Source organism: Grus americana, chromosome Z (genome assembly GCF_028858705.1).
Source record: "Grus americana isolate bGruAme1 chromosome Z, bGruAme1.mat, whole genome shotgun sequence".
Taxonomy (NCBI): domain Eukaryota; kingdom Metazoa; phylum Chordata; class Aves; order Gruiformes; family Gruidae; genus Grus; species Grus americana.
The window spans coordinates 31243558-31260133 of record NC_072891.1 but is presented as its reverse complement, the minus strand read 5'-3'; the positions used below and the strand labels follow the sequence as shown (position 1 = coordinate 31260133).

The 16576-nt window shown below is 37.1% G+C and overlaps 1 protein-coding gene across 2 annotated transcripts in view; it reads left to right on the top strand.

Annotated features, from left to right (window-relative positions):
- GLIS3 (GLIS family zinc finger 3) overlaps window positions 1–16576 on the top strand; it is a 189297-nt gene that overhangs the window by 128510 nt on the left and 44211 nt on the right. For both annotated transcript variants that reach the window (XM_054808787.1, XM_054808786.1), the window contains exons 4-5: window positions 5885–6046; window positions 7498–7608. In XM_054808787.1, coding sequence (XP_054664762.1) covers window positions 5885–6046; window positions 7498–7608 — 273 coding nt within the window. The remainder of the gene's footprint in view (window positions 1–5884; window positions 6047–7497; window positions 7609–16576) is intronic.

Sequence of the window (16576 nt, the reverse complement as noted above, 5' to 3'; positions counted from 1 at the left end):
GGTGTGCTTAGGGACATGGTTTAGTGGTGGACTTGGCAGTGTTATGTTTATCATTGGACTCAATTACCTTAAGGGTCTTTTCCAACCTAAATGATTCTATGATTCTATGATTTAAAGTTTTTTGTATTAAATTCCATCAGTAGAGCACATATTTGATAAAGAGTGCTTAACTTGTTCTCAAAATAGTGGTAGATAAACTCAGTACATTTAACAGGGACTAGTAGAGCCACAGATACTGAGGATATCGCTCTGTTACAGGTGATCTGATTGACTTTACTGAATTACTGCATTATAAAAAGGTGCACTGTAAAACAGCCAAATGCAAAGTAATACAAGCAGGAATGAAGACATATAGCTTATGTTTACAAGATGAGAAATTCTGCCTAGAAAAAGTGAGTCTGAGTAGGAATTTAATATTACCAACTGTAATGAAAACTGTCTGTAAAATGCTGTGACTTAAGGCTAACATAATCCTTGAATGAGTGAAAAAGAGAGTTTGATTCAGAAAAGTCACATTACCTGAATGCCTAGCACTGGTAAGACTACTACTGAAATATTGATCCTATATTTTGTATCCCAGATGAGTGCAGAAATAGTCAGAAGGGAACCACAGAAATTATCAATGGAAAACCAAACTGTATTGTGTGAAGAGTTTTTAGAATATGCGTCTATGTGGTCATGTGTAAACAGTCATGGATTAACGTGTATTAGCCATGGATTAGCTGGGAAAGGAAGAGCTAGGTCTGATCTGAACGGTACATCTGTGAAACTGCTGGTTTTCCTACCCGCGTGGATGTAACAGGAAAGACCCAGTCCCACGCTGTTAAGATGCCGTGTGTCCTTGCACCAGAAGTAGCATCCATTGTGCTTAATGAGGAAGAGACATTGAAGACAGAGGTATTGATTATTTAGATACTTCTTCATGGAAAGCATGTTTGCTAGGGTGAAGCTTCTTATCTTGTTGACCTTATAAAATCAGGGAGGAATTTCTCCCCTCTGATATATCTTAGTTTCTCAGTGTGCTTTTTTCTTCTCTTTTGGCATCATCAAAGGTTCACCATGGCTGAACAGGTTAGTAAGCCAAACTAACTAGTATTCTGCAACTGTATAGGAATGTATTTGAAGCATCTGGTTAGTACGTCCTGAGTGTGTACATAGGGTTGGGTTGATTTTCTTCATGTCAGTTTGGCAGAGATTTGGACAGTTCACCTTTCTGTCAAGCATAGGCCACATCTAACTTTCTGAGATCATTTGGATGTATCTCATTCAATTATTTCCCTATATCGCAGCCTTTTGGGGGCCTCTCAGTGTCTTCTGCTTCTTACCTGAGGCATGTATTCTGTTTTATTGAAGAACAAAATGTATTCTGTCACTGAAGTATCTAGGTTTGTTATTGAGACTATGTGGATGCTGGCTAGCTCTTGATACACAGAAAGCCAGCTGTTGCAATTTAATAGTTTTAGGAAAGTCGATATTTAGCAAAGTCAAATTTAAAAAGGTAGAACACCCCTCTCCCTGAAACCTTAGAGAGAGACCAGACTGGGAACATGTAATGAAAGGTATTCATTATAATAGCCCATAAATATTTCCCCACACATGGCAATAGATTAGGGAACTGTTTATCCTTCACCCTTAAAAAAGATGATCCTCCCCCAAATGCAGTGATGCTGAAAAATATTTGAGGATCGCTGTGCATAACTGATTCCAATGAAAAAAAGATATTAAAAAGCTAAACATGAGAGTATCAGAGTAGGACAGTAACATTATGTTGTATATTGGATGAAATATTACTGTAAAATCAAATACTGCTCAGGTGTCAATATTTCTAAAAGTATTTAATTTTATTTGATTTGGGTTTAGAATCCATTTCAAAGTAGGTTTGAGAAAGCATTGTTTATAGCAAGAAAGCAAATAATTTATATATTTATATACATATATATAAAAAATAAATATATAAAATCTATATGTATTTTTTTTTAATATACACATTATTTTGGAGAAAGTTAGGTGACTTGATAACAGAAAATACCTAGAATAAGAAGTTCTCTTTTACATTACTTACCACATTAATACAGCAGAAAAAGAAGAGAAAATACAGTGTTAGGATGCTGAAGCAAAACAAATTCAGATAGGAAAAAGTGAAGATTTTTAATACCAGATAAGATCAGGCGATAGTTGGATTAAGAGGAATCTGGGCTGTCTGTCATTGACTTTTCAATCAAGACTAGGTACTTCTCTGTGAATGGATCAGATCTCAGACAGAAGTTGTTTGCCAGAGCAACGTCTTCAGTCTTTGTTACACTGGTGATCAACTGAGATAATCATAACAGTTCCTTTTATAGTGAAAACTGACTAATTTCTTAAACAATTGTCCACCAAATATCTGCTACTAAGATTAAAGTATTCACACAGGTATTACCATGCTTTTCCTACAGTGTAAGAGTCTAAATGTATTTCATAATGAAGGTTGCTGTCTAATTCCAGACAGGGATCACAAATGCATGGTGCATCCAGCAGGGCTTTACATGCTGCATGGATTATTTTAAATAAATTTATGTAATTATATTGTAATTTTACAGGATGGTTGCCTGGTACACTGAACATCGTCTCTGTGTATACAGACATGAACAGAACATCAGTGTTTTAAAGTCATAGCACCTTTTTTGCTTTTTATTGACATGCTTTACCTTTCACTGTAAATACATTGTTTCTTGCTTTTGACAATTATCCTTATAAAAAGATAAAGTAAACACGGATATGGACACTTCAGTGAACATGTTTTAAAAAGAACTCCCAAGTTTAGGAAGTACAGAGAGGAAATTTTCTTTATGAGCTACTTAACAGTTTCAATTTGCATGCAACAGTAAAAATAAAAGCTCAGTAACTGATTTCTGTATTGCAGTTTAGGAAAACATTACACAATTAATTCCACATAATACTTCCAAAAAATCTGGGTTAATAAGGAGTATGTTTAGGGGTGTTAAACAGCTTCAGAATGCCAAATGCATGCCATGTACTTAAGTGACTAATTGTAATAAAGGTGTCACATCCTCTTCTTCTACCACAGTTAATAACTTAGAAACTACAAAGAGTTCCATTTCAAAATACAGCTACCATCTACTTGGCTTCTTTCCCCCATAGGTAATCATGTTTTCTCTGGAATACTTTCATTGAAACTTGGTTATCAGGAAAGAATGTATGTTCTGTGTGGTTGGAAAGAATATCTTTTCATTTATTTTATCTTAAGCATCAGAGATTCCCAAGACTTCAAAAAGTCTGGGGTTTAGAGTAAACATTGATTAACTGTTGTGTAAAGATGATCTTTCTAATAATAAAGGCTTATAGTTTCTGTGTGTTGCTAGAATGACCTTTTCTGCAATGCACAACTATATATAGCTTTCTGAATATGACGCACAGTAATTTAGGTCTGTGGAGGGGAAACAAAACTTTGGACTGTCTTCTCTGCTTCCAGGTTATGATCAGCAATGCAGGCATCTTAGAAACCACAATTTTAAAATTTGTGAGATAACATTCCCCAGTTCTGCTCAGTTAAACATTTTTACCCAGTTAAATTCAACACTAATTTTGCAATCATCTAAACAATTATTTACGCATGTTTAATTCTGTTTGCATGCTTGAAGATTCAAAGTTTAATAACTTGTGAAATAAACAAAACAGAAGGCCTACGTTTAGAACTTTTTCACTAGGCTGAGTTTTACCCTATGAAATTGAAGGTTAGTTGAGATACTAGAATTTATTTCATACTTATGTCCAGCTTAGTTACTGTCATTAGAATGGATGGTTGTTCTTTTATGAATTTAATGAGAAATAATAACTTGTCTAGATAAGCAGGGCTAATCAGTAGGTTTCTTTGTTACTTTAACATAGCTGCTTTTGAATTATTTTGCTTTTTGAAGGCCATTTGTCTTTTAGCACTCATGGCTTTTATGCTTTTTCAACTCTTTACTTTTTCCTAAAAAATGTACTATTTTTATCCAGGCAATTGTAAGAGATATCTGTCTAAATTTTTCTTTATTTTTTTATGCTGGAATATTTTCTAATGATAGTTGTCTAAAAGTAAAAGTATTGATACACTTGCAACAATGTTTTGCTTGCATACTAAATGTTCATAAACATAAAGGCAACACTATATGTACAAGCATAAATTAATGTTTAGTGATCAAAACTGGATAATCTGAAAAGCACTGTAGGTTTGCTTTGGATAAAGGGATGGGATATAAATAAAAAGCTTCATGGGTTGAGAAATTTCCTGAAATTGATGTGTGTGAAAGATAAAATTGCAGTTATTATATAGTGGGGTGGTGGTTCATCCTCTTTCTGAAGTTTTAATTTCTTAAGCTTAATTTTAATGTTGCTATTTTATAGGTAGTGTGTGTTTTCTTCTACATACTGTGTTTTCCTGGGCAACATTGAGTCTATATTTCTTTCTGTTGCTAAAACTAAACAACAGCTGTTAGGGAGTGCTGCACAGAAATTCAGCCTCCCCAGTTTGTTTGGGAAGGCTGAAAAGTTTTTTTTCTGTATTTTCTCCCTGCACTTATTTCTTTGAAGTTGTAACTCTCTCTTGCATTAATCCAAAAAACTGAAGTGCTTAAAACTTTGTATCCTGTTTTTTCTCTTTTTTGAGGGTCCTACAGATTTGTAAGAAAGGCATGCTAGTTATGATCAGAATTATGTCAGGTTTTTACCTGTGGTTTTGTAAACTTACATGCACTGAATAATATATTATAAAATTTATTTGTGTTATTCTAATGTCAGTGAAAAACAGCCTGTTTCTTTTCAACTGAGTAAAATAAATAGGAAGAGAAATGGTGGAAAATGTTGTTTTAGCATTAGAAATTTTTGACATCTCTGTTAATGTATTATTATTTTTGCAAGTATACAAGTACATAACGTGCAAACTAGCATGTTGTGCAGCAGATGCTTCAGATGTTGCACAGTGGAATATGCAGCAGCTGAAATGAATGAGATTAATTGATGTTGACTGATAGAATTAAAGAAGCCTATATGTCTAACTAATATTCATCAATATCCAAGTCTAAATGAAATCAAATGTAAATAAAAATGTGAGTGTCAAATAGAACTGAAGGGTTTTAGTTTCCCTTAGGATAAAATATACTGGGATGAAGATGAAGAACTGTGTTTCTGCTCATATAAACATGTTTCTCTGCAGATGCAGTACTTGGTTAGGTGTAGAAATACTGTGCCACATAATTATTGGTTACCCATAGGGATTAAATCCTATTTTGATGGATTCCCATTATTTTTAGTAGCTCATACATCTACCCATGACAGAAAAGTAAAGAAATATTTCAAAAATAATTTTCCTTTTTACAACACCATCAGCAAGGCAGAGCTTTGCTGCATGATTTTGTTGTTACTGCGTAGGTTGGGTTGGCACTGAGAGATGCCTGCGTTCGGCTCAGTTGCTAATATCCAAACAAGCCCGCAGCTGAGATAAGGGGAGTTAGCGCAGGACCTGTGAACCCCACAGTGACCTTTTTGCTTTCTGCGTGCTATTGGGAGAATCACCTGATTCTATTTCCTGGATAGACTGGGTGGTGCAGCGCTCTGAGCTGACCAGTCTCTTTGGGTCTCAGTGTCCCATCTGTAAAATGGGAGTAGGACATAGTTTCCTAATTCAGCCACGCGCAGGGAGGATAAATACATTCTTATGGTCTAAATGGTTCAAACCCTGCAGCAGCACCCATATTGAGAAGCCGGGCTTTCCTCAGCTCTGGAGAGGCGTCCGGCCATAGCAGGCTGGAGGTCTCCGCAAGCCCTTTCACCCTCCTGCTCGGTGTTTGCTGTTGCAGTTTGCTGTGCGTGCTTTCCGTTCAAATAATTTCTTTTTCTTTTCTAGTTCGAGGGTTGCAAGAAAGCCTTTTCAAGACTAGAAAATCTCAAGATTCACTTAAGGAGCCATACGGGTGAAAAGCCGTACCTTTGTCAGCACCCTGGCTGCCAGAAAGCATTCAGCAACTCCAGCGACCGCGCCAAGCATCAGAGGACTCACTTGGACACTGTAAGGAAGAAGTCCCATTGCAGTCCCCTGTACATTAGACCGAGTGCTCCTTTCCTCCAGCTTGGTGGGGGCAGATAGCCCATAACCTTAGAGACGGGGGGGAGTGGTGTCTAATGAGGCTGTTTAAGCTCTTTCAGAAGTGACCTGGTAATGTAAGCATGGATGAAGATGGGCCAAACTAGTTGATAAAAAGGCTCCTTGGGCTTCGCTGCAGGTAGAGGCAGTAACTTTCTCCAACTTAGGTGATCTTTAAGGAACCTGAAGTCACTATGCAAAGACACAGAAGCCATCCGCAATAATGGCTGCTATTCTCTGACAAAAACTCAGACTTAAGGCTGGGGCATGTACCAGAAATTCAAGAGAGGAAGAATAATTTTGTAAATCTAAATATTTTCATGCCAACAAGTCATTGCTTGCGAATTAGAGTCACAGCTGAGATTTGTTTAAAAGCTTTTGTTTCATAACAAAAGATCGGGTTTCGTCAGAGACAAGCAGTTTCCAAGGGGCAGAAGTCCTGAAAGAAAATGAGAACAATGCTGTTTTAATTAAATGGCTGTCAAAAAAACTTAAATTATCCATTTTGAATAGTTGATAGGATGGCTGGTAAGTTAAAAATTTGTACAAGGTGGTTTTGGAAATGCTTTGTGAAATGTAAATGGCTAAATTGCAAAATAGTTAATTTCAGCAAACAGTTGGACCTAATGTTCATTTAATACTCTATTGTGCACCTGCAAGTCTTCAGGGAAGACAGACATGTTAGAACAGGCAGCAGGAGATATTTATAGAGATTTATATTGATTTGGTGCGTTAGATTTATTGGGCTTTCTTTTAAGAAAACTACAAAGGTATTACAGGACCGGTATCTTTCTGAAATGACACGTGTTATTAGAAGATGTGAGCTGAAGGAGTTTGTCTTGTACTTCACATTAGAATGTGTACTTTTATGTGTAACAGTTTTGAAACTTCAGTATTCAGTGCTTGCTTTGGTTTTTAATTGCTGTCTTTGTAATGTAGTAAACTAACACTTTTTCTTGTTCTCTTTTTCTGAAGCAGATTCTTCTATAATCCTAAACAGTCTATCTGGGCCTTTACTGCAGTTTCTTTACCTGATTCATTAAAGAATGTAATTTCTGATTAAGTCAAAGATTGCTCTGAGGGTGGAAGAATTGTGAGTATAACTAGCAATATTCATTGTACTTGTTAACAAAAAAAAAAGGTAACAATGAAAGGTGCCATAATGAAAGCTTTCTTTTGGTTTGTCTTCCTTATAAGCCTTACTTTCCTCCTTTCCTTTTCTAATAAATTACCAAGCAGTCTGCTTGTAATAATGTACAACTTTTCTGTTCTTTAATAATGTGGTTTACAGCATCACAAGGCTCAAAAGGGATTATCTTGAGTTAAAATAGTCTGTGATATAACAGCTGCTTTACCCTTTTTCTTTTTTGACTTAGAAACCTTATGCATGTCAGATTCCAGGATGTACCAAACGATACACAGATCCAAGTTCTCTGAGAAAGCATGTGAAAGCCCATTCTTCCAAAGACCAGCAAGTCAGGAAAAAGGTAAATTTTCTACCATGTTGACTGGTGTAAAGCTTATGTGGAGAATTCAGTGTTCTAATTTTAGATGTTTTGATGCATTTGCAAGTACCTGTGCTGATTTCAGACTGTTGATTAGAAAAACTGTTAATGGGAAATAATAGATATGATTCTTACATAGATGGTAATTTCATCTTTGACTTAATGAGGCTGCCTGCCTTAATGCTTTTTATTTTCTGATGTGCTGATTAATCACTAAACATACATAATGAGGCAAAATCAGTAATAATTTTTAAAACCAGAAATTGTTTTTTTTTAAAGTTCTGCTGCTTGGTAAATGCAATAGAAATACAAAATTCAGTTAACATGGCCAGTCTCAGATTGGAAGGCTGGATTTTGAAGGCAGATGGACAGTATGTGGGATTAGGCTCTAAATTATATTTCCATATGCCAGACACTTCCAAATACCAAGACATTTCACAATGCCAGTTCCCTGTGGATGTCAGGTCCATGAGTCAACAGTTGTTTATATCTTTGCACAGTTGTTTATATCAAAGCACATCTTTGAAGAGCTGAGTTGCAACCCAAGGGAATTATTTTTTTCTGAGCATTTTTCATCGTATCTTCTATTAATCACTGGCACTATTTCATTAGATTGTTTAGATCACTAAGGATAAAAATCTAAACTTTCATTTTAGAGGAAGCTGATCCTGATAAAAGGGGAACATGCATGAACTGGTGTAGGGGCAGATAAACCTTTGAGATGTCAGCACCACATAAAATAAGTTATAGTTCAGAAGTTTTAAAATTAAATGCGCAGCCATTCATAGGAAGTGGCAAAAAAAAAGCATCATACAGCATTGGAAGCACTAAGTGGCAGTCTTTATAGCTGCTGTGTAAAAATTCAAAGAGTTAATTTTGATTCACTGTTTTGTTGGAGCAGGACGTGGCAGCAGAGACCTGCATGTCAGCCTCTACGAAACTAGCCTGTGGTATTCTTGAGGAACTTTCTTTAAACTTATGAGTGCCCACTCCTGTATCAGAGACCAAGTAACTGAGCATTCATTTTCACCTTAATAAGCAGCGCTTTGGCTCCCTTGCCCCTGTGCACACTGCCCACAGGCAGGACTGCCGAAGGAGGTCCATGAGCCCTGTCCTGCCTATCCCAGGAGGGGAGCTCAGCTACCTAGACACTGTCTTTTACAAGCATGTAATCAATCAAGAGCCAATCAAGACATTGCACTCTGAGAAATTTACGTGCGATGCCTCAAGTAAAATTGGCATAACGGACCTGAATACAGGTACTAAACTGCACTGTAGCATTACTGTCATTGAAAGTGAAATAATGGTTATCTCCTCTCTCTCATTTTGTCAGATTGCAATACTATGTGAGATTTTCCTTCCTGCATTTCAGTCACTATTTGATTTTGCTCATTTTTCATTCCTTCTTTGTGCCAAACAAGAAGGCCCTTTTTACTCCTCACTTGATTCTCTATGGACACATTTTAGATTTAAAATTACTTATTTTTTCTACTCTGTTTGATAAGGATTTATGTATGCTCATTGGTCACTTGAGAGACATTGATATATGGAAGGGGAAATAAGCCAAATCTCCACAAACAGAAAAGAAAAATTGTGACATCTATCAAGCCAGATACTTAAAGCATTGATAAAGTTTGCAATGTATAAAGTTTACAAGGTACAACATAGTTACTGGACCTTTGAGAACTTATAATTGCTAACTAGCATCATGCTTTGGTATTTGAAATATTTCCTGGCAGTAATAATATTTAAAAGTAAGAAACAATAAACCTTTTAATGCAGAATTAAGATTATTTATGGCTTTAATTAAAAGTTAAAATTGGCTTAATGTCAAAAAAGTCCTTACAAAAATGTGAATTAATCAAAAATAACCATAAAAATTCCAAGGTGATAAAGGCACAGTGGAGTAATACTTTCAGCCCTAGGGATCTATTCTGTTGAAAAGAATGAAACCCTTTGCTGTCACACCCCGTTAGTCATGGATTCATTTAATATATTGTGCCTGACTGGTTTTAATCCTTCTTTTAACCTCCCCCTACACACCAAGTAACATTATTGTGGTGCCTTAAGTTGCTGGCTTTCCAAGACTGTACCTGCAAATGTGTCTTTGATGTTGCATAGACTTAAAATAGCAGGATGAAGTATGTTCATAACAGTGGAATCAGTTACTTGCTGTGCTAAACATTGCATTGAGTCTTCAGCCCAGATTTTCTAGATCTGTCTTCAAAGCTTTGACCCTTTCCTTGGCCCTCTAAGATGGCGCCAGATTGTGATACAGATAAATTGCCATCTCTGAATTATTTTAAGCAACTTTTGTTGATATACATTCATGGCTTACCACATAAGGCAAAAAGGCCTTTTCCACAAATCTTGTAAGGCAGCCACTGTTCCCCTACTCCTCCCAACCCCCAGCCTCCAGCCATCCACCAAATACATTTAACAGGGAATCTCTCCAGGTAATGGGATGAAGTCCTATAGACCAGGAAGATCCCAGCACAAATACATTTAATGCTAGCAACTTAGTGGACAGTACAATGAACTTTCATTTACTTTTCAAAGAAAAGCAAGAGATTAAAGAGATCCATGGCTGCTTTAATCATCTTAGTGTAATTTGTAAAATTCTTCATAAATATGAAGGCAAACATGTACACAAGTACCATGCAAACACCTGGGATCAGTTGCTGAAAATGTGTAGCAAAACATTTTAGGTATAATCTCTATACATCATAATATTCAGTCTGTACTTTTAAAATATTTTGGTGGGATAAAAAGCAGTGCTTCCTGTCTTATTTTAAAAAGTAAAAATTGTTGACTGTGCCTGGATTTCATCATCACTTGGCAAAGATGGATGCAGCTCCTTCTAAGCAGGGAAGTCAGTGATAGAAAACTAGACAGCACCCAAAATGAGAGCATAAAGTGATGCTGAGTGGAATGCTAATGCACAACATGCCCCTGGACTACAATTACTTTTAAAACCTGTCCTCCTCTTAGTCACGTCCTCCTTTCAACTTTGAAAGGATAACAAACTTAAAAGACTTTTTTTTGCAAGTTGAACAGCTACCACGTGGTGCTTATTACCACAACAGATAATGGAAGCTAAGAGCCGTGTGGGATTCAAAGGGAACTGGCTATTTCTGTGGGTAATGAAACAGGGTTAAAAAATAAACATGAGATTTGCAAGGGATTTCGGTGCTTCAAGATCATGCTTCAGGATAGAAGTCAGCATCAAGCTAAATAGATTAGGGAAAAGCATGGTTATTCTGTGCTGCTTATTTGGAGTTTCTTAGTCTTTCTCCTGAAATGCCAGCTGCTAGTGGACACAGCGTACATAACTTAAAGCAGTCTGGATGGGTCTTGGACCAGATCTAGAAGAAGCATCTGCTTCTAAATTGATACTTTAAAATAACCTTCAGGCTGCCTAGCCTTAATTTACGTATCTTCCTGCTTTTTTCCTTCTCTCATTCCATTTTTATAATCCTTTTCTCTTTCAGTTTCCTTTCTTATTCTGTCTTCCACCTTTGTAGCTTTGGGTCTTTAGGATATGCAACCCAAACTGAACATCTGTAGGCGGCTGAGGTGCGTATGCCATGGTAAGACCAGTCCCAAGACTTTCCTCCACCCCAGGTACTCCTATATTCTCTTGTCTTTCACCTTGTTTCTTTCCTTTATTTTTTCCATACGCAGAGTTCAACTAAATTATCAATTTAGAAAGCATATTGATACATACAGGCAAATGCCACTTAAACATTTGACATGCTGTGTGTTTGCTAATCTTTATCTAGCTTTGACGTCGTATTAATTTAGGATCTCATGAACCATTTACCTTTTCTTTTCACCTCACATCAATCATTACCTAACAGGTTGTTCAGCTTTTTCAATCTTCCATGCATTTTCAAGGCAGACCAGGACCAGAAAGAAAAATGAGTCGGTTTTTGTCTTTCTGGAAACTCTAAAAAGGAGAGAAATCCATATTTTAGCTGAGTCACTTCCTGAACTAGCAGCTTTTATACGAAGAGGGGCTACAGTAGCCTAAACTGATTGCTTCCCAGAATTAATGGTAAACATGCAGGATTTTTGAAAGGAAAAGACAAGGAGGAAAAAGTCATGGGTTGAAATTACTATTTCATTTCTTCTTTCAAATACCCGGTAAAAATATAGTTACTTGGCTTGCTTTGTGGAATTGCAGAGAATCAGAAGAAAAGGTTAGGAAAACAGAAGGATGAGTGAGCCAGATATTTGCTTCAGCTAATCTTCATATTATCTGTTCTTACAAAACACTAACACTACTTTCTGACTTCATAAAATCTGAAAAACATTTATGCATTGATACTTTTTGTTCTGAGTATAGACTGGCTCTGAAAATTGACAGACTATAATACTAGGTGTAGCTGTTAATGGTAGAAATATTGTCTACGGGAAGTCGGGGTGAATCATTATGCTTATTAGATCCTATATTTCTTATTTGTAGAACAGCTTTAATAAGGAAAGCTACAGTTGAGAGCTTTGCTTTGGTATCTTCAACAGGGCTGAGTAATTTTGTTCCTTGAGTCATCTTGTGGAGTCTTTGGCTTGTCAAAAACTAGGGCACTACTTGACACAAGTGAGCTTATTTTCAGTTGGTTACACTTTGTTTTCAATAAGCAGCAAATTTCTTTCATCTGAACTGATGATACTGTATTTGAAAATACAAATCCGTAGCTCTTTTAGTTTGTAAGTCTTTTTATTAAAGTTAGCGAAAATGAAATTATGCAACATATCATTAAAATCCAGAGCCTGCATTATTACATATCCAGTGATTTGAAACCAATATAGAAGGTGAATACTACTATTATGCTCTTTATGAAGATCTATTTGTTGTGTGAGCTAGCACCCAGCCTTGTACAAGAACATTGTCTTTTTCATACAAGTATACATGAAAAACAATTTGCTATTTCTGCAGGAGTTTTGCTGAAGAAATCTTGTAAATCTAAAGATAATATTTAATTCACTTTTAAGTATTACAGTGCAAGTCCCACTGTGTAGGGAATGGACCCTCCACTGTCTTTGCATAGATCTTGGCATGAACATCTGCAATGTCTAATGACTTTTTTAAAGGTTTTCTCTTTTAAAAAAGTGCATTTTAAAAAAGATAAGAGATAATTAAAAAAAGACAAAAGATTGCTTTGATTTCATACAGCTGTTTAACAAGGACAAGGTCAGTTCAGTAATGTCTGCCTTATCATCTGAGGAATGTAGTGGCTATGCTGTTAGATACAGTTTTAATTTTCTCCATAATTAAACCAGTGAACAACAGTTGTCATGTACAGTAGTTCTTTAAGCCAGTGTGTCCTGCTCAAAAAAAAAAAAAAAATTAAAAGATTGTTTCCATTTAATTATAGGAAAGTGTAGTCGATAATGATACAACTAGTTAGCTCCACCTTTGTGGAAAAAAGGAAAAGATAATTTGAGCAGTTCAGATAAATAAGACCAGCTAAAGGGAATGTAAAAGTCTTAGTCTGGGCCTTGAACTGAAAGACAGTTTATACCAAATAATATCATCTTTCAGCCGATCAGTCTCTGATTCTTTGGCAATTTTAACAGTGCCCAGACCACATCTTTGATCTTGTTGTGTAAATTAGTTATGGATCCGATACATTATACAGACAAGCTTTGAGATACTGAATGCTTACCTGACAACTGCCTTTCAAAGCTGTCTGTCTCCTGGAAACCTGCATCATCTTAGTTCGTTCAAACGGGTCTAGAGGAAACCACGCATGGATTCAGCTGACCAGATAGCTTAACACCTCAGCAGATGCATAACATAGTAAGTGATACTTCTAGGTCTCTACTGGATTTTTCAATGCTATGCAGAGGAGCAGTGCAGTGTTTAGTCTTAACTGTATTTTGCTCCTTACTTATTTATTTGATTTGTACTTAGCCTTAGTATAACATAGTAGTGGTGCTTGTGTCTATTTTCCTGGCTTTTTCTGGGACAGAATTTTTGTACTGTCTCTGCCAGAAAGCAAATATCATGGAGGCATAGCTTTGGGAAAGGTGGTCCAAAGGACATTTCTGAAAGTTGTCTACAGTTGGTGGAGGTTTTGTTGTAGTGTGTATGGTACATCTACCAAGTCACTAAGGGATGAAGGAGGTGGTGAGACTTCAGGAGGTAAGGGGTATGTGCTCAGACTTCTAGCTTGGTTCATTTCTGCCTGATAATCTTCTATTTTGACACAGATTGGTCAATTGTAAAATGATAGCTGAACAGTGGCTTTTGGGGAATTGTCAAAACATTCTCCTAATGAACATGGGCTCTTCCAAGATTTGTTCCTGTGATACATGGTTGGAAGGAGATATTTTGAGGTCTTATCGTGCTGAGGAGAAATAAAGGACAGGCAATCAGGGTTTCTAATCCTGATGCTATTTCTGCATGATTTCTTTCATGTTGCATTTATTGCTCTTTCAAAAAACAATCAGCTAGCAATGGCTGGAAATTTTAAGAATACTTTTCCTGATTACTATAAAGAAAAAAGGTGCACTACACTGATGAGATGTAGCAGGCTGTATGGCACCTCAGCCATATCCACTCCTACCTCAGACTGTAGTAGAAGCTAGCAGAGCAGAGCAGTCCACACTGGGAGTGGAGCACATTGGACATAATGAAATAAGGGTACGGATTGTCTGGCCAAAGCAATTCCTGTAAAGTAGCTTGTGCTGACCTTATCCAGGGTTCCTATCTGAATTGAGAAGGCCTTTCAGAAGCCACCTTGCACAGCTAGTAATAATCCTGAAGATATTGCTCTTCTGCCATTGTGCAACCCCTGTATTAGCAAAAAGGGGATATAAAATATCCACCATTAGAGCTAGATCTCAATAGCTGAATTCTTCTAAAGTCTTGTCATTTTATATCTCTTCTCTAAAAGTTCACCTCTTCTCTCTTAGAGCCCTGTTATGTATAATGCATACAAACCTGTCCATCTTACAATGAAAACATTGACAGAAATGGGAAAAAAAAGAAGTGCTTAAAGACATTATGTCCCCTATTGAACAGTGTTTCTCTGGAAATAAAATATACAAGTGTTTTCATTACAGGTTAATGTAATTCTGTAAAGATTTGAGAGATTGTCTACCTTTGTATTTTGTGGGTCATGTCAGCAAATACACTATTCCCTCAGCAAAATAATACAGAGCTCTTGCTTCTTACAGGGCTGCACACTTCTTGATTGTTCATTGTTTACATTGTTTTACAGTAGAAGCAGGCTTTTTTATTGTGACTGCGTGCTGATTTTATGGCACAATCGATGAAGCTACCAGTTTGTTTAATGGTTTTGGAATAAATGAGATTTTACACGACCATTTAGGTTTAGTGGAGAACATGAATGGAAAACAATGCCTGGTGACTTTCTTTAGCTGGTATCTTTGGTTTATTTAATTTCACAACACTTATTTCCAGTTTTTTCTTTCATGTCTCAGTATTTGAACTAGACTATTTTGTGAATGAAGAATGCAATGGTTGATGTGTTTCTTATGGGAAATAAACTCACTTCCTTTTTATTTTTTCTAACTCAGAATGTTTAATTGATGAGGAAAGAGGGAGCCAAGGAGAGTTAGAGCATTACATCATTGGTATTTCAGCAGGTTATTGCGGCACTAAGCTAGTTACTAGTGACATTATCCATTATGTGACTTTATTAATCTGGAGAAACTGCTCTATTTGTGAACACCTGCCTTGTGGCGAGCAAACAGCCAGATCCTACGGTATGAGCCCAGTTTGCTTCTGTGTCTTTCAGGTTTCACTTGCCCTGGTTCAAACTCTTCATTCTGATTTCACTGTTAAAACTGCAAAAGGAAGACAGTGGATTGAAAGGGAAGCAAATCTATTTTCTTGCTTTGAGACCAGTTGAACATAAGGATATTTTCCCTCATTTGTTCTCTATGGAGTCCATTTAAAAGATGTCACTAATGCAAAAACAAGTGCATTCAGGGGCTAAGGGTCAGTGAGCAGTGCCCATGGCAACTAAGAAACTATTCTGCAGAAAAAATGCAGTAAAGAGTAAGTGTTTTAATCCCCAACTTTAATCCGTTTACTTCCTGTTTTCAAAATGAAATATAAATCAGGCACCATGGCGTGCAGCAATTTTTCCTGAAAGGGATGATGGCAAAAAGGGATTAGGAATGGGCAGCAGTGTTTAGGGAATTTAATCATACAATTTGTTGGAAAACTTTTGAGACTACGAATGACTAGTTCTTTTGAGTGTGGTCAGTGAGAAACAGGAACACAGATCCTGAAAGTGATGCAGGACTGGCTGTGGCTTCTCCACAGCTGCTGCAGTGGCAGTGATGTGCGCTGTGGTGGGATGCACAAGGTGTGCCTCGCAAGGAATCTCCATCATGGGGGATATGCTTTGCCAGTGGTGCACATGGAGTTCTGCTCTCCAGGGAGGAGAAAACATCAAAACCCCCGCTATGGTTTTCATGGTGTTCTGGCAGCTGTTGCAGTTGTTATAACCAGGAGATTGATGGTTCCCTCTGATTGATGTTTCACTCTCATTTGCTATTTCACATCATGATTCTTCCCTTCACTTGATTTCTGCCCTGAGCTTGTACTCATGTAAGCTTCGGCAGCGTGATCTGTTGAAAAATGCACCAGAAGGAATGAGTGCTGTCACCCTCGTTACATTCACACACATGCTAAAAAAAAATCCAGATTGTCTCAAAACTCTGTAAACAGCAGTCAGTGCATGCCCATAGCATTTTCAGGCAGGTTCATTTTTGGTAGCAAACAATATCCTTTTCTGCATATGTGTCTTCAGTTCCCTGCCACAGCATATGCTTGAAGATGGGCTTGAGCGAGCTGGAATCCTTCTTTCTTTAGGGGTCCGGCTGACAGAGTCTGTTGGGAGGCAGTCCTGAAGGGCAAAGGAGTCCAGGAAGGCCAGACATTCTTCAAGAAGGCAGCGCAGGAGCAGGC